Below are 22,734 nucleotides of genomic sequence, written 5' to 3' on the forward strand. Positions count from 1 at the left end.
TCTATATATTCTATACAAAACAGATCCTACAAAATGTGTGAGCCTTGTCTGCAATTTATCACATTAAAGTAACAAGGTTCCCATTTATATAAAAAGTGAAGATTTATTTGCTGAATGATGTCATTTAAAACATTTACCCACGATTTTTAACTTCCGCCGTGCGCATTTTGGTTGGCTAACATTTATTAGCCTTCAGTGCAGATCCTGTCGCGATTTATAACAAAACGTCTCCAAATTGTTTTAAAAAAAAAAGATTGGGTTCTTGTTTAAAATATGATTTCCGTATTCTTGGGATTCTACTTAAAAAGTAAAAAGTGTTTGCTAAATTGTGTGATTTAAAACTTTTGCCCACTATATTTTAACTTGCACCGTGCAAATTTTGGTTGGCCAACATTAATTCTCCGCCAGTGCAGATTGCCGTCACGATACATAACATAAAGTCTATAAATTGTTTAAAAATAATAATAATAATAATAATAATAATAATAAACAATTTACGTTCTTGTTTAAAATTTTTGTTGATATTATACTTCCAGCATGGACGAAGATCGTCTAAAAGTTCTGGTGAAACTGACCCAGGACGGTCAATTCAACTGTGTGGAAAACAACATGAAGACATACGGACTAATGGAAGCTGCCCGAGATAAACACTTCGGTAGCTCCGGCGACACCCTCGTACACTACGCCGCCCGACATGGACACTTGGACATTTTAGATTATCTCCTCAAAGAAGTTGGGACGAATGTTGAGGTCTACAACAACGATTACAAGCGACCGCTGCACGAAGCTGCTTCCATGAGCCACCTAGCATGTGTCAGCTATCTACTGCAGATGGGCGCCATGGTGGACAGTTTAAAGAAGGCAGATTGGTGACGATCTGAAATTAATTGACTCTTTACCAATTGAAACAATGTTTTTTAACCTTGTATATTGATATATTGCACTTTTTGGGACCTGTTATGTAAATCATGATGTATCACCCCTGCATTTGTGTTCCGTGGATAGCTTGGTTCAGGGGCAAAACTATGGCCCGCGGGCCATATACGACCCGTTAGGCTTTTTAATCCGGCCCGCCGATGTTGTCCAAATGTTTTTTTTTCTTTTCTTTTTTTCCCCCAAGATGGTGCCGTCACGCAGAATCCAGTGGCAGTAGCTCATACTCATACTCATTTTTATGCTATCTGTTGAATTTGAAGAAGTGAAATCAACTTTTTGCACCCAGGACCCCTTTAATGATGGCCTGCACCAGAAGGAACCTGTCTGTGATCCGGGAACTTATGGACTACTCCGCCGACCCTTTCCTAAAAAACAAAGATGGCTGGAACGCGTTTCACATCGCGTGCAGGGAGGGCGACCCCCTAGTGGTAGCCCACCTCCTTGATGTCGCTCCGGATGTGTGGAAAACTAAGAGTAAAACCGGCAGGACACCCCTGCATACAGCAGGTCAGCTCGTCTCGCACCCCTAATTTACAACATATTATACACTGTATTGCTTATTTCTTTGTTATGTAGCTATGCATGGCTGTGAAGAAGTTGCCAACATCTTGCTTGAGAGGTAAACTGAGTGAGTTTTTTTTTCTTTTTTAATGCCCTGAAATAAGTCTAAATTAAAGCTGTTTATTTTATTGTAACATGTCCAGATGCAGATATGCATCAGATGACAAAGACAGCTGTGGAATCACTCCTTTTATGGATGCTGTAAGAAACGGACACATCTCGTTGGCAAAGCTTCTTCTAGAAAAACACCAGGTACCATATTGTCTGGTTTATTAGCCGTCCCCGCGTATAAGCCGCAGCCTTCAAATTTTCTTGAAATTTTTTGTTTTTTAGAATTTGTCACGAAAGAGCAGCCCCCCATTCACAATTTTCACCTCTATATTCATGATTTTAATTGAGTACAAATGTGTTACTTTGAAGGGAAATTTTTAGAAAAATCATGGCAGGTTTTTTTCTTTCTGAGATACTGTAGGAATCGAAAGGACATTATTAGGATCAATGTCATAAGGATGGCGGCATTATTAACAATAATAATGATAATAGTAATAATAATAATAATAATAATAGTAGTAGTAGTAGTAGCATAGTAGTAATGGTAATGGTAATGATCATAATAATCATAATAATCATAATAATCATAAAAATCACAATAATCACAATAATCACAATAATCACAACAATCACAAAAATCACAAAAATCACAATAATCACAATAATCACAATAATCATAATAATCATAATAATCATAATAATCATAATCATAATAATCACAATAATCATAATCATAATAATCATATTTATCATAATATTCATAATAATCATAATAATCATAATAATCATAAAAAACATAATAATCATAATATTCATAATTATCATATTAATCATAATAATCAATAGCCATAATAATAATCATAATTATGATAACAACAATAACAATACAAATAATAATATTGATAATAACAACAATAACAATAAAAATAATAATGATAATAACCACAATAAAAATAATGATAATAACAACAAGAAAATAATAATATTGATAATAACAATAAAAACACAATAATGACAATAACAATAATAACAATGATAACAACAATAAAAATAATAATATTGATAATATCAACAATAACAATAAAAACATAATGATAATATCAACAATAACAATAAAAACATAATTATAATAACAACAATAATAATAACAATAAAAACATAATAATGATAATAACAACCACAATAATAACAATGACAATAAAAATAGTATAGCAACTCAGTAAGTCTTGTGTATATAAGTCACACCCTTGATTCCCCCATCTTTTTTTGTTTATGTTACAAATACAGTATAATCAAATGTTGGATCTTCAAACGGGGAATCTTTGTAAATATGCCTCTGCAGGCATCTCCCACAGCTGTGGACACCATTGGGGTTCAGCCAGTGCACCAGGTGGCAGTCACCGGCCAGGAGGGGGCGTTATGCTTCCTCGTCAGGGAGCTGCAGGTCGATGTGAACCAGAGAGCAACTGGATTGGAGTTCACCGCCTTGCATTATGCGGCCAAAGTAAGATTATGAGCCGTCATATTCACAATAGAAGGCGAAAAGACCCACAAGCGACTCTAAAGCCACATGTATAGATAGATAGACAGTCCTTTTATTAACAAAATCATTGTGTTTTTAGGAAGGCCATGCTTCTACTATAAAGACACTGCTAGATTTAGGGGCTGATCTTCAAGCACGTGACAAAAAAGGAAGAACAGGTAAGACTTTTTGCACGGCAACGCACTCGTAACATAACATAAAAAAATTGAAATGATCTGGGATTATGATGCAGACACACTCAAAAATACATTTCATCTAACTTTACACTAAACTTCATTCTAATTTTGTTTTAAATGTTGATACCTTTCTTCTCCCGGGTTGGCTCTATTGGCCCCGCCTCCACTATGACTTTCAGATGCAACCTATCGAGGGTTGTTTGCTTTTGTCTTCCCTTTAAAATATTCCCAAAATGATGCAAATAAATTTCCTCACAATACGACCACTTGCCAATTTGCCCGGAAAATACGTAGTTCTCTCGTATTAGCGACAGAAGAAGAAAAAATAAAAAAACAATGAAAAAAATGCAATGCTCCGCCCAGTGCTCGTAGAGACATTACACTAGGGCTGGTATGGGCAAACTACAGCCCGTGGGCCACATCCAACCTGCTAAGTCTTTTAATCCGGCCTGCCGACGTTGTCCAAATAATGTTTTTATTTTTCATTTTATTTTTTTCCCCAAGATGGCGCCGTCACGCGCAAGTCATTGGCAGTAGCTCTGTCCACTCTTATTTGTTTGTTTGTGTTTTACAGCCCCTCTATCATTTTTAAATGACATTTTAATATTTCTTATCACATTTCTTTTGACTTGACTTTCTTTGTACTTTATACTTTTTACTTGAATGATGAGTGATGAGTATTTTAATACGTTAGTCTTTTTTTCTGTTTATGTTTCATATGTACTGTTAACAGATGCACTTTTTTATATGTATCCTATCTTGTGCTGACCCGGCCCATCTGTCACATTTTTAAAGTCAATGTAGCCCCCAGGCCGAAAGGTTTGCCCACCTCTGCACTAGGTAGATGCAACCGCAGTAACATTACACGAGGGAGTTGCAACGAGAAAGACAGTGGCCATGATGTTCTTATGAGCAGCATCTCGCGTCCGCTGTACTATGCTCGCATGTCAAAATTTGTTTTGGATCTCTTTGCCTGAAATTTGACTCGTTTCTCAAATTGCTCGTATGTTGAGGTACCACTGTATTATGTTTTGCTGTCACAACTAACTTTTTTTTACAAGCTCTACACATGGCTTCCATTGGGCAACACGCAGAAGCCGCTAAGACGCTACTGCGATTCGGGCTGGAAGATTACCCGGATGCATCTGGTATTACAGCACGTGCGCTCGCCCGAAAAACAGACGTCCTTCAAGTTTTTGACTGCAGTTAATATGGACAATGATTTGAATTCATCAAAACAAAGGCAGTTGCAATATCAATAAAAATATGATACATAACAGCCTCATCTCATATTTTGAACCGCATTATCCTCACCAGGGTCGTGGGGGGGGGGGTTGTATTTTATCCCAGATGACTTGTGGCCACAGACGGGGGACACCCTGAATTGGTGGCCAGCCAATCGCAGCGCACAAGGAGTTATACAACCAATCACGCTCGCACTCATACCAAGGGGCAATTTAGAATGTCCAATCAGCCTCCCATGCATGTATTTGGAATGTGGGAGGAAACCGGAGTACCCGGAGAAAACCCACGCAGGCCTGAGGAGAACTGCAAACTCCACAAAGGTGGATCCATTTGGATTTGAACCCAGGACGCCACTGTGAGACTGACTCGCTAACCACTTAGCTGCCAGACCGCCCTACATAATAGCATGTGTTTTCAAAATAAGAAGCTTAGAATTTGGTCTATAGTGTGTCGGCCTCACAGCTCTGGGTTCAAATTCAGGTCACGTCCAACTGTGTGGAGTTTGCATGTCCTGTGTGGGTTTTCTCCAGGTACTCTGGGTTCTTCCCACATTCCAAAAAAAAAAAACATGCACGGTAGACTGATTGGACACTCAAAATTGCCGCTTGGTATGAGTATGAGCGTGATTGGTTGTTTGTCTCCTTGTGCCCTGCGATTGGCTGGCCACCAATTCAGGGTGTCTCCCGCCTCTGGCCTGAAGTCAGCTGGGATATGCTACAGCACCCCCTTCGACCCTAGGGAGGATAACACGGTTCTGAAAAGGAAACGAGATGATTTTGTTTATTAAAAGATACTTTTCAATAAACGGCCTTTCAAAATAAAATGCCATGAGTAGCGATCAATTTTGGTGTATTTGACCTTCCATAGAAGCAGACCACGCCCATACCCGGATGTAGCCTGAACACTAACCCAGCTAGCCTTACCCCCTGAGCCCAGCCCATTCCCACTTGAGCCCTGCAGGATCTCCATTTTCTTCCACCCCTGTCACGCTCCAAACCCCAAAGAGCTACAAAAAATGAACGACGAATACGACGTAATCGTTCTCGGCACCGGACTCACGGTAAGAAAAGGGATTCAACAAGTCTACATGCTTCCTTTAAAATGCGCGGTGCAACCTGTTAACTGCGCGAATAGCTCTTAAGGCTAACAAGGCCTAATTACCAGCCGAGCTAAGTAGTAACTAGTTTAGCACGAAAAGCTAACCTAACCGCTGTCAACACCGTCAAATAGAAAATAGTTTCCTAAAACGAACTCACTTAAAGTTAAGGCTTCTTTCGAAGGATTGTGATGATCGATCGTGAAGTTACACAAACGGTTATTTGACAGTCGAATCATCGTAGCGGTAGGTCACTTACAGAAGATTAATAGTAGATTATTGGTGTGCTAACATTAGCCTGTGTAATTTAACACAACTGCGAGCTATAAAGACGCACATTTCCACTCGCTTGGTATTAATATATTTCGTCTTTTTTTAAATCAGTTTACATTTCTTGCTGTTTTCACCGTAAATATGTTGTCCCCGTAATTTTAGGGAATTGTACATTGATGTCTGAAAATGTTGAACGTGATTACGAAACTTCAAAAAAATCGCAGGTTTATTACATTAACAAATTAAAATGATCACGTTAATTCCCCCCCCCCCCCCCACTTATTAAAACTCGAACATTCCGTGCAATTATGGGATGTCACGTGAAAATAGTTCAAATTTCACTATTGTTGTTTTACAACAGTAGCTGATTCAGTGTCACTGTGTGGCGAATATTATTTAAAAGGTAAAACATGCTTCATTCCAAGTAAACTGAGAAATTCATATTTTTTTACGACGTGATAGCAGTGTGATTTACTATTAAATGGAATTTCTTGGTTTTGCTGTCAATGTTAATGGTTGACACATGACATAGAGCTAATCCCGTGATAACCGTGGGACAGTCCAAATAGTATTTGAAAGTCCATAAAATTTTCATTTAGCTGGATATCATGTTTTCAAACCCGGAATTTCAACATGTTATGATTGTATTCCCCATTGCATGGTTTGTACTGTTGGGGAGAAAATACATCACAAGATATCATTAGAAATGGCAGTTAAATTGTGCTGCTTGGAGTCAGGAAATTGTCCTGCCACAGTTTTAGCCTAACTAAGAGTGAACTACAAGCCAAAGAAAGAAAGGAAGCGAAAATATGCCACACTTCCTCTTTGATGGCAATGCATCAAGTTTAGCTGGTTTGAAAGTGATTACGACCCATTGAGGGTGACATAATGTGAATACATTTTAAATGACTTAGGTCATAGATCAAAAGTAAGGTGGCATCATGCGATTTTATTTTTTTTTATTGCTGAGCAGAAGCTTCTCACCCAGTTTGTGTTTGTCGTAATGTGTGAAAAGAACATTTCCTGTGGTCTGTGTTTAACGTTTCTAGCCTGAAAGCAGGATATTCAATGTAGTACAGACGCTCCCCTACTTACAAACATTCAACTTACGAACAAACGGTACATACAAACATGTGTGCGAATTGCGTTTATATTGAAAAATGTTCGTAAGTTCAATTTTGTATTGCGCGCCTTTTTCCGAGTAGTGCTTCTTAAAGAAGCTTGATGCGCGTGATAAAGTGGTGAGCGTTGAACGGGAATACAACTAGAATCGTTCGACCATCAGTACCATTTATAAACAGAAATATGGAGCAGCAGGACCCAAATATTGAACGTTGCACAAAGGTGGCAAATCAAATGAATGATGCTATACAGTACTACCACATCATTTTTGATGAAAAAAAGAAGAAAACTGTGCAATCGTTAATAGATAGCTTCTTTCGGCCCGTTTCTAGTAAATCTCTCCATCCCTCTAATGTATGTATATACAGTTCTTTATGTATTCTCTCCATTTTATTGAATGTTTTATTTTTCAGTACAAACCAATGCTGGTGACTTATACAAACCTTAAACATACAAATGCACTTGTATAAACCTTCAATATACTTATATAGGCCGTAAACATAAATTATAATACAAAATATAGCACTGAATCAATTTCAACTTATGAACAATTTCAACTTATGAACAATTTCAACTTATGAACAATTTCAACTTATGAACAATTTCAACTTATGAACAATTTCAACTTATGAGCAATTTCAACTTATGAGCAATTTCAACTTATGAGCAATTTCAACTTATGAGCAATTTCAACTTATAATCAATTTCAACTTATAATCAATTTCAACTTATGAACAATTTCAACTTATGAACAATTTCAACTTATGAACAATTTCAACTTATGAACAATTTCAACTTATGAACAATTTCAACTTATGAACAATTTCAACTTATGAACAATTTCAACTTATGAACAATTTCAACTTATGAACAATTTCAACTTATGAACAATTTCAACTTATGAACAATTTCAACTTATGAACAATTTCAACTTATGAACAATTTCAACTTATGAACAATTTCAACTTATGAACAATTTCAACTTATGAGCAATTTCAACATATGAGCAATTTCAACTTATGAATAAGCGCTCGAAACGTAACTTGTTCGTAAGTAGAGGAGCGTCTGTACTGCTTCATGCAGAATTCAAACGCATCGGCAAATTTGACTGTATTTTATACCGACAGGAATGCATCTTATCGGGCATCATGTCGGTGAAGGGAAAGAAGGTGTTGCACATGGACCGCAACTCCTACTACGGAGCCGAGAGCGCTTCCATCACACCGTTGGATGATGTAGGTTATTTTATTAATTTGTTTTAAATGTGCATATAAAACATTTGCAACCTGAAAATGTTGTACCTAGAGCAGGGGTCGGGAACCTTTTTGACGAAGAGACCCATAAGCAATTCATATTTTCTAATGTTATTCCTTGAAAGCCATTCTCCGAATTTAAAATTCAAAATACATATAAATTGGTGCCTATGGTTTTAGTAATTTCACCACTTTTAAAGTGGAAAAAAACTACTTTTGACATTCTAATTTTGTTGGTAATAAATAAGAGTATGCATTCCAGAAGAGTCCAATGCAAAAAAATGAAGATTAAAGCAGCTCTAGATGTAGTATCTGGTTTCCATATTTTAGCTCGTAGGTTAGCGGAGAGCCAGATCCACCCATCAAAAGAGCCGCATGTGGCTCCCGAGCTATAGGTTCCCCTACCCCTGACCTAGAGGCATTCATAAGTAGAGGTATGACTGCACTTTAGTTTGTGAATCCTTGCAGCTCTACGCACGGTTCAACCTTCCCGGAAAACCCCCGGAGTCAATGGGAAAAGGTCGTGACTGGAATGTGGATCTCGTCCCTAAATTCCTCATGGCCAATGGTAATACTTCTTTCTACTGCATTTTTGATTGGACTGTGAAATACAAAATTGGCTCGAGTCAGTTGTATTTAGTTACTATAAGATAGCCTAAGTTGGATGCAAAAGAAAAAACGTTGGACCAATGTTCCCTCTAACTTTTCATTGGTCTGGGCAGAAAGACAAGCTGCCTGAGCGCACTGAGTACCAGTGTGAGTGACATCATCATTGCTCGCTATGGGCCCACCAGTATCACACCTGCCATAAGCAGGTGCATGTCAATGTTGCCTCTAATTTTTCATGTAAATCATGCTGTAAAACACGAAAAACATTAGAGTGGACAGAGCTACTGCCACTGGTTGCCGCGTAAACGGCGCCATCATGAGGAAAAAGGTCAAAAAAAAGTTTGGATTTTATTTACTGCGCGCCATATGATTGCTGCTGCGCAGAGAAGACGAGAGTAGTGCGCGGCTTCGAGGGAACATTGCAATGGACATATTCTCTGCTTTTCTTAGGTCAACTGGTCCGCATGCTGTTGATCACCCAGGTGACACGCTACCTTGATTTCAAAGTGATTGAGGGCAGCTACGTGTACAAGGGCGGCAAAATCTACAAAGTTCCTTCCACGGAGTCTGAAGCTCTGAAGTCCAGTAAGTTCCCTCAGAATGACAAAGCATTGAGCGTTTTTTCCGGCTCCTGACTTCAATGTTGGTGTAAATCCAAAGGTCTGATGGGCATTTTTGAGAAACGGCGCTTTAAGAAATTCCTGGTCTTCATCGCCAACTTTGATGAAAACGACCCCAAAACCATGGAGGGCGTCCTACCCCACAAGACCACCATGAGGGAAATTTTTGAGAAGTTCGGCTTGGGCCAAGATGTCATCGACTTCACTGGCCACTCCCTCGCTCTCTACCGCACAGATGAGTCAGTAGTCTCTGAAATTACTGTATTTTCTAACATATAAGCTGTATTTGTAACTAAAAAATGATGACTGAATCAAGGGTATGGCTTATGTGTACAAATTAGACTTGACATGCACAAAACTGCAAGGTGACATAGACCAAGACCCCCGTAATGCCAGACAATGCGGCCCGATACGCCTATTTATTTCAAAATAGAGAAACTATAAACAGATAAAACGCTTAACAAGATTTATTTGGACATCTATAAATGAAATTCAAGAAAAAAATACTGGATCTTACATAAAAAGTGAAAAAGCGCACTTACTTGGCTTACCTTTCCACTTTCTTACCTTTGACCGGTAGTTAAGTGCTCGGACTGAACAGACGCTTGTAGGGAGTATGTGTTCGTAGTATTTACCACAGATATTGGCAAACTACGGCCCGCGGGCCACATCCGGGCCGCTATGCCTTTTAATCCGGCCCGCCGACGACGTCCAAATACTATTTTCCCCAAGATGGCGCCGTCATGCGGAAGCCAGTGGCAGTAGCTCTGTCCACTCTTATTTGTTTTTTGTGTTTTACAGCCCCTCTATCTTTTTTAAATGACATTTTAATATTTCTTACTACATTCCTTTTGATTTAACTTTGTACTTTATACTTTTTGCTTGAATGATGAGTGTTGACTATGTTAATACTTTAGTCCTTTTTTCTGTTTGTTTCATGTGTACTATTAACGGATGCACTTTTTTATATGTATCTTATCTTGTGCTGACCCGGCCCATCTGTCAAATCTTTTAAAGTCAACAGTCAAAAGTTTGCCCACCCCTAGTTTACCATGTCAGCACATCCCAATACAGAAATACCTTGACATACGAGGAATTTGAGATAGGACTAAAATTCTGATTAAATATCTACATTGAGATCGATATGTGAAAAGTATATGTGGAATTGACATGAATTTAAAAGCAAAGCAAGAATTTGAAGAAGGGTAACCTTCAAAACCACAAAGCCCTTCATTTACAATAAATTTATGTATGCGTACATTTCTTTTTTTTTCTCCACATGTAAAACTTGAAAAGTTGCGACTGTCTACATGTAAACCTCACATATATTCTGCTCTCCTTGCCCAGATACCTGGAGATGCCCTGCCTCGAATCAATAAACAGGATAAAGCTTTACAGTGAGTCCTTGGCCAGATATGGAAAAAGCCCCTACCTCTACCCCCTGTATGGATTGGGAGAACTGCCTCAAGGTTTTGCCAGGTAGGAACTCTGAAATAATAATGCTCACAGGTTTTGATTTTGTCTGAGAATTGTTGACCCTTACAGGCTGAGCGCCATCTACGGGGGCACGTATATGTTGAACAAGCCGATTGAGGAGATAGTGATGGAGAATGGGAAAGTTGTCGGGGTGAAGTCTGAAGGAGAGGTAAGAATGTGTCACCCGTCGATAGTGATTCTCAGTCCTGACTTAGCGTAGGTTTTCGCATATAAGCCGTATTTGTAACTTTGACCTAAATCAGGGGTCGGAAACTTTTTTTGACGAAGAGAGCCACAAACAATTCATATTTTCCAATGTTATTCCTTGTGAGCCATACTACAAATTTAAAAGTGAAAATACATACATTTTAATGAGTGCCTTTTAAAAAAAATGTAATTTCACCACTTTTAAAGTGTAAAAAAATGAATATTTTGAAAAGATTCTTATGCTGTTGCGAATCAATGAGGATGTATTCCAGAAGAGTCTACAGCAACAAAAAAATGAGGAATAAAGCAGTTCTAGATGTAATATCTCAGTTCTGTCACCAGCGGTTTCCATATTTTAGCTCACAGGTTAGCAAAGAGCCAGATGCACCCATCAAAAGAGTTATATGTGGCTCCCAGGCCATAAATTCCCTACCCCTGACCTAGGTCTTCAATGTGTTGTGTGTCTTGTGGCTGTCTTGCTACTGCAACCAAGAAATTTCCACAATACGGGATGAAATCTTGTTCTAATCTAACTAAAAAAACTGATGATTGAATAAAGGGTACAGTTCATATGCACACAAAACTTGCTATACTCTTTTTCACCAGTAGATGTTGGCAAAGTAAAAGTATTTTCTGTTTTGGAGTGAGAAAACAACCATTACTGGATGAATTAATTCCTTATATTGATCCTAATGTGCTTTTGATTCATACAGTATCTCAGAAATACTACATGTGATTGTTTTTCTTAAGCTTTTCCCTTCAAAGTAACACATTTGTACTTCATTTTAAAAACATGAAGATGGGGTGAAAATTGTGAATCAGGCGGTGGCTTATACGTGAGAAATTGTCAAATTCTACGATTTTAACGGAAATTTTAAGGTTGCATATGCACGGGGCGGCTTATTTGGGAGCATATACAGTACCGTATTTTCACGACTATAAGGCGCACCTTCAATGAATGACATTTTTTCCCTTTATAAGGCGGACTGTCTATTTTGGAGAAAATTTAAGACTTTTAAGTGCGCCTTATAGTCGTGAAAATACGGTAATTGCTATTGACTTCCAGGTATGAAGCACTCAGTACACAGTCACCTCTAGAGCCAGCCATTGTTGATGTTTTGGATTTTTTTGTATAAAATCTTGCAGTGGGGGAGGAGCTATATGATGGAGGATTTTGTAAACTAAGATGGCATCTGCATATTTAACAGTATTGTTTCAGTTCAGGCGTTTGTGTTTTTTTAATATCCGACAGTGGTGGTTTTTTGTTTTTGGTCTTGTTTTTTTCCATATATAAGGCGCACTGGATTATAAGGCGCACTGTCTATTTCGGAGAAAATTTAAGACTTTGAAGTGCGCCTTATAGTCGTGAAAATATGGTAAATATTTTTGCGTTCACTAGATCGCCAGGTGCAAGCAGCTGATTTGCGACCCCAGCTACTTAATGTCTGCGACTGAGAAAGTGGGCCAAGTGATCCGGGCCATCTGCATCCTGAGCCACCCCATCAGCAACACGGGCGACATCAACTCTTGCCAGATCATCATCCCGCAGAACCAAGTCAACAGGAAGCACGGTGCGTACCCAAGTGAAAGCAATGGTGCTAAACACTAGGCAAACAAGTGTTCACTCGTAGAGCCTCTTTGCTTCCAGATATCTACGTCTGCATGATCTCCTTTGCTCATAACGTGGCGGCGCAAGGCAAATACATCGCCATCGCTAGCACCACAGTGGAAACCAGTGACCCAGAGAGGGAGATCAAACCAGCCCTGGATCTACTGGAGCCCATTGAGCAAAAGTTTATCAGCATCAGCGACCAGTACGCTCCTAAAGACAAAGGTGGTGAAAGCCAGGTAGGCTAACTCATGGGAGGTATTCTTCTCAAGTTGGAAACATTTGACTTCAAAAAAAAAAAAATAATAATAATAATAAATCTCACATCCCACCCCACGTAGATATTCATCTCACGCTCATACGACGCCACCACCCACTTTGAGACGACCTGCGACGACATCAAGGATATTTACCGGAGGATGACCGGATCGGACTTTGATTTCGCCGAGATGGAGCGCGGGAAGAAGGATATCTATGGCGACGCTGCCGAGTAGAAGCTGCTGCTACTGCTGCACACTCCTCATTGCAAAGACAAGAACCTATTGAAAAAATGTATGCGTATATGTATGCGTATATGTATGCGTATACGTATGTGTATGCGTATATGTGTATATGTATGCGTATGTGTATATGTATGCGTATGTGTATATGTATGCGTATATGTGTATATGTATGCGTATATGTGTATATGTATCCATATATATATATACACGTAACATACATACCCCAAGAATTTGAGGTGGTCCAGCAAGAAAGTTGATCATGTAGCTTTCTGGAATAGAATTGCTGGATTAAGTGAGGGTTAAATGTTTATTTTTCTTTCTGCGAATCACTCTGACGGTGGCTGCAATTAAAAGTGATTAGGAATTTACAGTTTGATTTAATACAAAATAAAAAAAAGTCCAAAAATGCCAAATTAAGGTGGAGTACATCTGGTGGTGTTTCTGTTAGTAGGCAGGGGGATTGACTTATATATATTGTCTTATATTGAATTTTGTCTTTTTGGGTTGCTTTGGGACAAAAAGGATTTGTCGACATTACATTTAGTGATTATGTCTGCTCCATGAATTTAGGGATTATGTATATGCCCCATTACAGCCATACAACTTGGAAGTTTTCTTAACAATTTGTGAGATGTGGTAGTGTTCCTGTTTTGTGTAAAATGAGGAAAGAACCGCTTAAGAAGGACCAAATGTGTACTGTGGCAGTATTTGAAATGAAGAGCCCTGTGATGTATCATCTTCTGTTTGTAAAGAGCAACTTGGACTGCAGTCATTTATGTGCTGCAAAGTAAAAAAAAAAAAAAAAAGTTTGTCAAGGAAAAGTGTTTTGTTTCCTTTTCTTCTCCATGGCTAGCATAGACATCATTGTTACTAACATTCAAACAATAATTTACTGGGGCATATTGAATAATATTAATTCTAGTGTACAATTACCTCTACTCTGTTTATTGAATCTATATAGTATTGTAGACTAGTAATCAGCTAATGTAGACCAAACATGGCTGTAAAAATTGAAATAACAGTAATTAGGGTCACATTTTTATGAACTTTAAAAAAATGTTAACAAAAAACCCGAAGAAGTGAAGTCGCGATGATCAAGGGAAGTCCTCGTTTGTTGTGGTGGGGTAATGCCCATGATGCAACGCGATGCTCGGTTTATTTATAGCTTGGTAAACATCATGGCGGTTACACCGGCCCGACGGTCATCTTTGCATGATTTAGGTTCATTTATTTAATACCTATACTTAACTGGGTAACATTTGTGGTCGTAAAATATAAAAGAGATATTTTTTTGTGTGCTGCAAAAAAAGATAGTGGAACATAAGTATTGAGCTTGTTTGTATTTCAACCTTGTTTCGTAAGCATTTCAATGAGATATACGTATACAAACATTGACTCACCCGGTACTTCACCGGGTTCATATATCTATTTTGTGTGGTGTAATTTAGGTTTGTGGGCCGACCGGACTGCCCTCCACGAAGCTGCATTTCAAGGCAGGGCGTTACAGCTGATACGGCTTATCGAAAGTGACGCGTCAGTCAACATTGTGACGGTTGACAACGTCACGCCGCTGCACGAAGCCTGCCTCAATGCTCACCCGCACTGTGCCCGGCTGCTGCTGGAAGCCGGTGCCCAGGTTAGCCCCTTAAAACAATATTTAACAATTATATCTTATGTTATTGTGACAGGGAATGCTTTGAAATCAGATCACAAAGATGTAGAAATGAGAAATTCCGAGACATGCCGGGGATTTGAGATACGAGTGAATTACCGAGACATGCCGGGGATTTAAGATTACGAGTCAAATTCCGAGACTTGCCGGGGGATTTGAGATACAAGTGAAATTCCGACACATGCCGGGGCTTTGAGATACGAGTAAAATTCTGAGACGTGCCAGTGATTTGAGATACAGGTAAAATTCCGAGACATGCCAGGGATTTGAGATACGAGTCAAATTCCGAGACATGCCGGGGATTTGAGATGAGTCAAATTCTGAAACATACCGGGGGATTTGAGATACGAATAAAATTCCGAGACATAACAGGGGATTTGAGATACAAGTCAAATTCAGAGACATGCCGGGGATTTGAGATACGAGTCAAATTCCGAGACATGCCGGGGATTTGAGATATGAGTCAAATTCAGAGACATAATGGGGGATTTGAGATACGAGTCAAATTCCAAGGCATGCCGGGGATTTGAGATATGAGTCAAATTCCGAGACATGCCGGGGATTTGAGATACAAGTCAAATTCCGAGACATGCCAGGGATTTGAGATATGAGTCAAATTCCGAGACATAACGGGATTTAAGATACGAGTCAAATTCCAAAACATGCCGGAGATTTGAGATACGAGTCAAATTCAGAGACATGCTGGGGATTTGAGATGAGTCAAATTCCGAGACATAACGGGGGATTTGAGATACCCGTAAAATTCAGATAAAATTAGAATTAAGTTTAATGTAAGGTTAGATGAAAATTTGTTTTTGAGTGTCTGTGTATCTTAATCCGAGTTCATTTAAATTTCTGTTGTTATGCACTCCTCTTTGTACTGAATAGTCATTTTCTTAGTATTCAACATCATGCCCACGAGATAGTTATTAGTTACTCTATTAGTTGATGCCGAATTAAAACAAATAAAAATGTTTTGGGGTTCCAAAATCCTGTTTTTTTTCAGTGTGAACAAATTAATTTATATTTAGATCATTTCTATGGGAAAAGTTGATTTGAGATACGAGTAAATCGACATACGAGCTCGGCCCGGGAACACATCAAACTCATATCTCAGGGTCATTTATATTTTGTAGAAAAAACAAATAAGAAAAGATACATTTCCATGAAAATTAGGACAAGTGCAAGGAAGTGGATGACAATAGTATTCTTTCAGGTAGAAGTTCGGAGTATCCACGGCAGCACTCCCCTGTGTAACGCCTGCTCTTCCGGTAGCTTGGAGTGCGTCAAACTTCTGTTGAAATACGGCGCCAAAATCAACCCATCGCTTACGTCTTTGACCGCATCCCCCCTGCATGAGGCCTGCATCCAAGGCAAAAATGTCACAGGTCTCCCCGATGTAGATAACCAATGATAACTAATGCTTTCTATCCTCCTCAGGGAATGCTGAGATAGTGAGGCTACTAATAGCCAACGGCGCCAATCTGGAGGCGTACCATGTCCACTTGGGCCCGCCCCTGCACATCGCTTGTGCTAAAGCGCAGGTAGAATGCGTCAAGGAGCTACTACTTGCAGGTCAGATCGCATACCGTATTTACTCGCATATAAGCCGCACCCTTAAAATGGCCTTCATATCATCCAATTTTGCATTTTCTCGCGGTCCCTGATTCACAATTTTCACCTCCATATTGAAGGTATAATAGGAAGTAAAAATGTGTTACTTTGAAGGGAAAATCATATGAAAAATGATTGTTTTATTTTTAGATACTGTATGAATCAAAAGCACACATCATAAGGAATTAATTCATCTATTAATGGTTGTTTTCGTACTGCTAAACAGAAAATAAGCAACAAATAGTCCCGTATTTGTACGACTATAAGGCGCACTTAAAAGTCTTAAATTTTCTCCAAAATAGACAGTGCGCCTTATAAGCTTATATATGGAATAAACAGAAAACCCAAAAACAAACACCACCACTGTCGGATATTAAAAAAACAAAAACGCCTGAACTGAAACAATACTGTTAAATATGCAGATGCCATCTTAGTTTACAAAATTTTCCATCATATTGCTCCTCCCCCACTGCAAGATTTCATACAAAAAAATCCAAAATATCAACAATGGCTGGCTCTAGAGGTGACTGTAGTGAGTGCTTCATACCTGGAAGTCAATAGCAATTACCATATTTTCACAACTATAAGGCGCACTTAAAAGTCTTAAATTTTCTCCAAAATAGACAGTGCACCTTATAATACAGTGCTCCTTATAATACAGTGCGCCTTATAATACAATGCGCCTTATAATACAGTGCGCCTTATATATGGAAAAAATGTAATTCGCCTTATAGGCGTGAAAATACGGAACATGTTAATTTGCCGACATCTACTGGTGAAAAAAGAGTATAGCAAGTCTTGTGCGCATATAAGTCGTACCCTTTTTTTTTAGTTACAAATACGGATTATATGCGTGAAAATACGATGATAAGGGACCATGGGTCCTCTGGGGAGGTCTGCATAAACAGACGTTGGACATTTTGCAGGTGCCGATGTGAATTCGAGCAAATTTCATGAAACGGCTTTGCACCACGCGGCTAGGCTGGAAGCGCCGGATCTGATCAAACTACTGGTGGAGTTTGGAGCCAATACGCGGCCACTTGACAACTCAGGACTGAAACCCAGCGATTACTCTCAAGCGGCTTCGCCGTCCTGCCTCTGTTTGAAGTTTTACGAAAGTGCGGCGAGCGGCGTCGAGGTGGGCTTGTTTTTTGAAAGTGACGTTTTTTTGTGTTTTTGTGTTTTACCCCAGGCAATCCGCTGAACCTTCAGCAGCTTTGCAGAATCACTGTGAGGAGAGCGCTCGGTACCAGCGCCTTCACAGACATAGGTTTGCTGGACACATCGCATATTATTAAAAGCTATCTGCATTTTCATTAAAAAGGAGCGAAAAGCAACCGTAAAGTAAGGCTTTTTTCTTCCAAAAAAACCACATAGTATAGTAAGGGTTTTTTCTTCCAAAAAACAACATAGTATAGGAAGGCTTTTTTTCCTCAAAAAACGACATAGTATAGGAAGGCTTTTTTTCTCAAAAAATGTCATAGTATAGTAAGGATTTTTTCTTCCAAAAAAACGACATAGTAACTTTAAAAAGTTGACAGATCGACCGGGTCAGCACAAGATACGATACATATAAAAAAGTGCATCCGTTAACAGTACATATGAAACATAAACAGAAAAAAATGACTTAAGTATAAAGTAAAGTAAAAGGGAATGTATTAAGAAAGTGTATTTAAAAAAGATAGAGGGGCTGTAAAATACGAAAAACAAATAAGAGTGGACAGAGCTACTGCAACTGGCTTCCGCGTGACGGCGCCATCTTGGGGAGAGAAAAAAACTAAATCTTAGAAGGTCTCGCGAGCCGTAGTTTTCCAATATCTGAACTAGAGCAATATAAGACATCTTCAAATCACATTGTTCAAATCTCTGACAAAATAAAGTTTTAAAAATTAAAAACCGAATAGAAGTGTAATATGAGTTCAACATCCAGGTTGACTTGTTGGAAAGTTAACATGTCAGTTGATTATTCAATTGACGCAAAAAAACCTAACGTTAGTCCTGTTTCATTAAGAATATTTAATTACTGACTGAAAAACATTTGAAATGAGCTCTGGCGCACGAATCAGATGATTAGCGTTGATTATCAGGATAGTATATTTGATTTTTTTTGACAATTGAGTGCAGCTCCACTTGCGCAGAGCTACAAAAAATTGGATAAATCCTCTTGTTGTTCCTCCCCACGGAAATCTTTAGTAAAAGGCAAAAGTTTTATACGATCTGAAGAGGAACAAGACTGCACTGACGCTAACATAATAGAACAAGCTTTGTATAGATCCGTAATAGTACTTTAACATACAGGCTAACGCCCTCCAAACTAGTGGGAGGCTCTAGTACTTTGAGCAGCCAATGGTTGCAGCGGCTGTATTATGCAGCCAATCCCGTTGCAGCAGTTGTATTATGCAGCCAATCCCGTTGCAGCAAGTATGAGGCAGTAAGGGCATTGAAGTACCGTTGTGATGCATATATATACACATCATTTAGGTCCAAATGATCAAATAATGTTTATAACTTTCAGAGATTCATTTAATATTGACACCGAGTACGGTTGAGAAGGTAGTCGCTGTGTTTATACATTTTAATATAAAGAATGTTTGGGAAATACCAGGCGTGGTGGGCCATGTGAATCACGTTAGGGAGTAGAGAACTAATGTGAATGATGATCCACCACGGACCATTCGTTGTTTTGTGCTACATTTCAAGTGAAAACCAATCCTGAATAATTAGAGTGCTCAAACATTCAACTTTGACAATAACGTACCAAGTGAATTTATTTTGAATATATTATACGCTAGCTGAATCACCTTCATGATCATAGTATCTCCCCTACCAGGTAAGTATGGGTTGCTCACAGATGCAGCACCCTCTTGTTTCGTGTGCTCGCCAGCTTCAGTCACGAGCTCGCTTGTAATAACATATCGTATTTTCACGACTAAAAGGCACACCGCATTAGAAGGCGCACCCTCAATGAATGACATTTTTTTCCATATATAAGGCGCACTGTATTATAAGGTGCACTGTCTATTTTGGAGAAAATTTAAGACTTTTGAGTGCGCCTTATAGTCGTGAAAATACGGTAATTGCTATTGACTTCCAAGTATGAAGCACTCACTGCACAGTCACCTCTAGAGCCAGCCATTGTTTTACCTTGTTGTTGGTGACCCGGATGTTGATGGTTTAAAAGCCTGTCTGTGGGTATCAATAAACTAGCCTCCGGTACGCATGCAAGTTGGCTCCGTCGTCCAAAAGGCAAAGTTATTACAATAATAATAATGTCCTCATGTGAAATTCTGATTATGAAATGACACGTTTTGTCATTGAATAGTTTTCATATAACTTGACCCTTCAAAAGTATATGTAAAAGCCAAATATCGTGTTTTTAAACTATGAATTGGGTTTGTCATCATGTTAATTCTAACTATTCAAAAGATGTTTTGATCATTAAAATCTGCGTTTTTTTACATATTTGCTATCAAGCAATCCAAAGTGGAAAGGAATAGCGTCCTCTTGTGGGAGGAAAAATCAAGACAGTTTTGGGTAGGGTGTTTTAACAATGAATGAATGAAAAAGAAGTTGATTATTATTATTTATTCTTTATTTTTTAGATCTTAATCCTAATCTTGAAAGGTTGAAGCAGTGCAGTGTTGTATCATTATTGAATTGTGCGTTAATGCGTTAATGCGTATAGAAATAGCGACAGATGATACTTATGGGAACTGAAGCTTGCCATCATAATCAATAAAGGATAGTGGAAGATTTTCAATTGAATCACAGAGTTTATTTATTGATAATATATCGATCGTGTGTTTAAGTATCCCACAAAGTCGCAATATATACGAGTAAGATGTAAGAGGGTGATGACGTTTTGTATTGTGGACAACAGTGACAACGTCATAGCAATACGAATTGCGTTTTTTAACGCAATATCGCTACTGGCGTTGGGCAAATGCATCATCCTTTTGGTAATCATACATGAGCTTTTGAAGCCGTTTTTTGGAGGGCTCGCCTGGGTCACACTTCCCGTGGTTATTAAAATAGAGAAACGTCGACGACTGTGCTCGCAATAGTGTCCCCATCGAGTGTGATAACTTTGCAGTATAGGCGACGGAGCCAACTTGCATTTGTGCCGGAGGCTATCTTATTGACACTCACAGACAGCTTTTAAACACATCAACATCCGGGTCACTCGGTTATCCGTAATGACCATCAGGTGGCGATGGTTTAGCCCACTTGTATAATCTGATGTCATTTACCGTTATAGTATCAATATATTACATTGAGCATATTTGGCCCTTCATACAGACCTTGGGGAAAGCATCTGAAACAACAAGCCACAACCACCGTGACTCTTTTTCACAAAATGACTCGAAAAAATTTGTTCAGTTTTATTTAAAAAATGCAGAATTCGTTGTCCTGCCATACTTTTTTTGAAAATCCAGTCTGCAGTTTGTCAGCTTTGCTAAAATGGACAACAATTTAGAAGAAATACAACCATGTATGTCGTAAATTCTAATACTCTATGGTCTAAAAACTATTGATTTTATGCACATGAATATTCGAAATATAGAAAGAGAACATTTCTAAAATGTGGAATTTGGGCTTTGAAACATTTCTGTTAGTGGATATGGTAATGACCTCATTTTTAAGGCATACTTTTAAATATTAGGTGGACATTTTTAGAACTGTATTGTCAGGTTATCTGTTTGCAACAAAATGGAACTGTTTAAGGATGGACTAGATTGTTTTTTATTTAGGACTGTACCACTAGCTTCATATGCCTTCGAAATTTTCCAAAAATAAGGTAAAGATGACGTATATGAGTCATTTATATGTATTAATATTTTCAAGTGATTACGTACAACGTGTCATTAAGCGACATTAGTTCTTCAAAATCATGTCAGAAGTGGGATTTGAACCCACGCCTCCATTTGGAGACCAGAATACTCATTCATTTTGCATGAAAGGGATCCAGCCTTGAGTCTGGCGCCTTAGACCGCTCGGCCATCCTGACATAGTGAATGACAGAAATAATATTGCTCAATGACAGAAAACGTCCGGTCGACGGACAGTTACTCATGATTCGAATGGCAAAAAATGGACGAGGACTTCATATTTTCAAATCATAAATTAGGTAAAACTCTGAATTTAGGTGTGCATGTGATATTGGTGGCTGCCTAAAAATCGTGTCAGGAGTGGGATTTGAACCCACGCCTCCATTCGGAGACCAGAATGCTCATACAGTTAGAATGAAAGGGGATCAAACCTTGAGTCTGGCGCCTTAGACCGCTCGGCCATCCTGACATAGTGAATGAGGGAAATAATATCGCTCATTAACAAAAAATGTCCGGTCGATGGACAGTTACTCATGATTCATATGGCACAAAATGGACGAGGACTTCATATTTTCACATCATAAATGAGGTAAAACTCTGAATTTAGGTGTGCATGTGATATTGGTGGCTGCCTAAAAATCGTGTCAGGAGTGGGATTTGAACCCACGCCTCCATTCGGAGACCAGAATGCTCATACAGTTAGAATGAAAGGGGATCAAACCTTGAGTCTGGCGCCTTAGACCGCTCGGCCATCCTGACATGGCGAATGAGCGAAATAATATCGCTCATTAACAAAAAATGTCCGGTCGATGGACAGTTACTCATGATTCGAATGGCAAAAAATGGACGAGGACTTCATATTTTCAAATCATAAATTAGGTAAAACTCTGAATTTAGGTGTGCATGTGATATTGGTGGCTGCCTAAAAATCGTGTCAGGAGTGGGATTTGAACCCACGCCTCCATTCGGAGACCAGAATGCTCATACAGTTAGAATGAAAGGGGATCAAACCTTGAGTCTGGCGCCTTAGACCGCTCGGCCATCCTGACATAGTGAATGAGGGAAATAATATCGCTCATTAACAAAAAATGTCCGGTCGATGGACAGTTACTCATGATTCATATGGCACAAAATGGACGAGGACTTCATATTTTCACATCATAAATGAGGTAAAACTCTGAATTTAGGTGTGCATGTGATATTGGTGGCTGCCTAAAAATCGTGTCAGGAGTGGGATTTGAACCCACGCCTCCATTCGGAGACCAGAATGCTCATACAGTTAGAATGAAAGGGGATCAAACCTTGAGTCTGGCGCCTTAGACCGCTCGGCCATCCTGAC

The 22,734-nt window shown here is 38.9% G+C and overlaps 3 protein-coding genes and 6 non-coding genes across 10 annotated transcripts; 3 read left to right on the plus strand and 6 right to left on the minus strand.

Moving 5' to 3' along the window:
- The first annotated feature begins 446 nt into the window (after positions 1-446).
- ankrd16 (ankyrin repeat domain 16) lies at positions 447-5,515 on the plus strand. 2 transcript variants are annotated; one of them, XM_077709344.1, is made up of 8 exons: positions 447-869; positions 1,223-1,443; positions 1,513-1,555; positions 1,641-1,749; positions 2,891-3,052; positions 3,171-3,249; positions 4,329-4,415; positions 5,380-5,515. In XM_077709344.1, the coding sequence occupies exons 1-8, from the start codon at positions 538-540 to the stop codon at positions 5,406-5,408; spliced, it is 1,062 nt and encodes a 353-aa protein (XP_077565470.1). In that variant the 5' UTR covers positions 447-537; the 3' UTR covers positions 5,409-5,515. The 2 variants fall into 2 exon arrangements, with proteins under 2 accessions (XP_077565470.1, XP_077565469.1); XM_077709343.1 differs by lacking the exon at positions 5,380-5,515 and having other exon boundaries at positions 4,329-4,544.
- gdi2 (GDP dissociation inhibitor 2) lies at positions 5,430-13,697 on the plus strand. The gene is made up of 11 exons (XM_077709342.1): positions 5,430-5,572; positions 8,131-8,238; positions 8,725-8,824; positions 9,316-9,450; positions 9,526-9,724; positions 10,833-10,964; positions 11,031-11,130; positions 12,568-12,739; positions 12,817-13,016; positions 13,119-13,336; positions 13,389-13,697. The coding sequence occupies exons 1-10, from the start codon at positions 5,528-5,530 to the stop codon at positions 13,269-13,271; spliced, it is 1,344 nt and encodes a 447-aa protein (XP_077565468.1). The 5' UTR covers positions 5,430-5,527; the 3' UTR covers positions 13,272-13,336; positions 13,389-13,697.
- A 697-nt stretch (positions 13,698-14,394) lies between these two features.
- asb13a.1 (ankyrin repeat and SOCS box containing 13a, tandem duplicate 1) lies at positions 14,395-17,910 on the plus strand. Its single transcript, XM_077709345.1, has 6 exons — positions 14,395-14,501; positions 14,729-14,916; positions 16,169-16,325; positions 16,393-16,527; positions 17,493-17,684; positions 17,759-17,910. Exons 1-6 carry the CDS (start codon positions 14,408-14,410, stop codon positions 17,884-17,886), a joined length of 894 nt encoding a protein of 297 aa, XP_077565471.1. The 5' UTR covers positions 14,395-14,407; the 3' UTR covers positions 17,887-17,910.
- Positions 17,911-18,688: 778 nt separating this feature from the next.
- Positions 18,689-18,801, minus strand: LOC144181607 (U5 spliceosomal RNA). The gene has a single exon (XR_013324716.1). It is a non-coding gene; the product is annotated as a U5 spliceosomal RNA (small nuclear RNA).
- A 2,657-nt stretch (positions 18,802-21,458) lies between these two features.
- trnal-caa (transfer RNA leucine (anticodon CAA)) lies at positions 21,459-21,574 on the minus strand. The gene is made up of 2 exons: positions 21,537-21,574; positions 21,459-21,504 (listed from the first exon to the last, which is right to left on the minus strand). It is a non-coding gene; the product is annotated as a tRNA-Leu (tRNA).
- Positions 21,575-21,747: 173 nt separating this feature from the next.
- On the minus strand, positions 21,748-21,864 carry trnal-caa (transfer RNA leucine (anticodon CAA)). Its single transcript has 2 exons — positions 21,827-21,864; positions 21,748-21,793 (listed from the first exon to the last, which is right to left on the minus strand). It is a non-coding gene; the product is annotated as a tRNA-Leu (tRNA).
- Positions 21,865-22,037: 173 nt separating this feature from the next.
- Positions 22,038-22,154, minus strand: trnal-caa (transfer RNA leucine (anticodon CAA)). Its single transcript has 2 exons — positions 22,117-22,154; positions 22,038-22,083 (listed from the first exon to the last, which is right to left on the minus strand). It is a non-coding gene; the product is annotated as a tRNA-Leu (tRNA).
- A 173-nt stretch (positions 22,155-22,327) lies between these two features.
- Positions 22,328-22,444, minus strand: trnal-caa (transfer RNA leucine (anticodon CAA)). The gene is made up of 2 exons: positions 22,407-22,444; positions 22,328-22,373 (listed from the first exon to the last, which is right to left on the minus strand). It is a non-coding gene; the product is annotated as a tRNA-Leu (tRNA).
- Positions 22,445-22,617: 173 nt separating this feature from the next.
- trnal-caa (transfer RNA leucine (anticodon CAA)) lies at positions 22,618-22,734 on the minus strand. Its single transcript has 2 exons — positions 22,697-22,734; positions 22,618-22,663 (listed from the first exon to the last, which is right to left on the minus strand). It is a non-coding gene; the product is annotated as a tRNA-Leu (tRNA).

Source organism: Stigmatopora nigra, chromosome 23 (genome assembly GCF_051989575.1).
Source record: "Stigmatopora nigra isolate UIUO_SnigA chromosome 23, RoL_Snig_1.1, whole genome shotgun sequence".
NCBI classification, from domain to species: Eukaryota; Metazoa; Chordata; class Actinopteri; order Syngnathiformes; family Syngnathidae; genus Stigmatopora; species Stigmatopora nigra.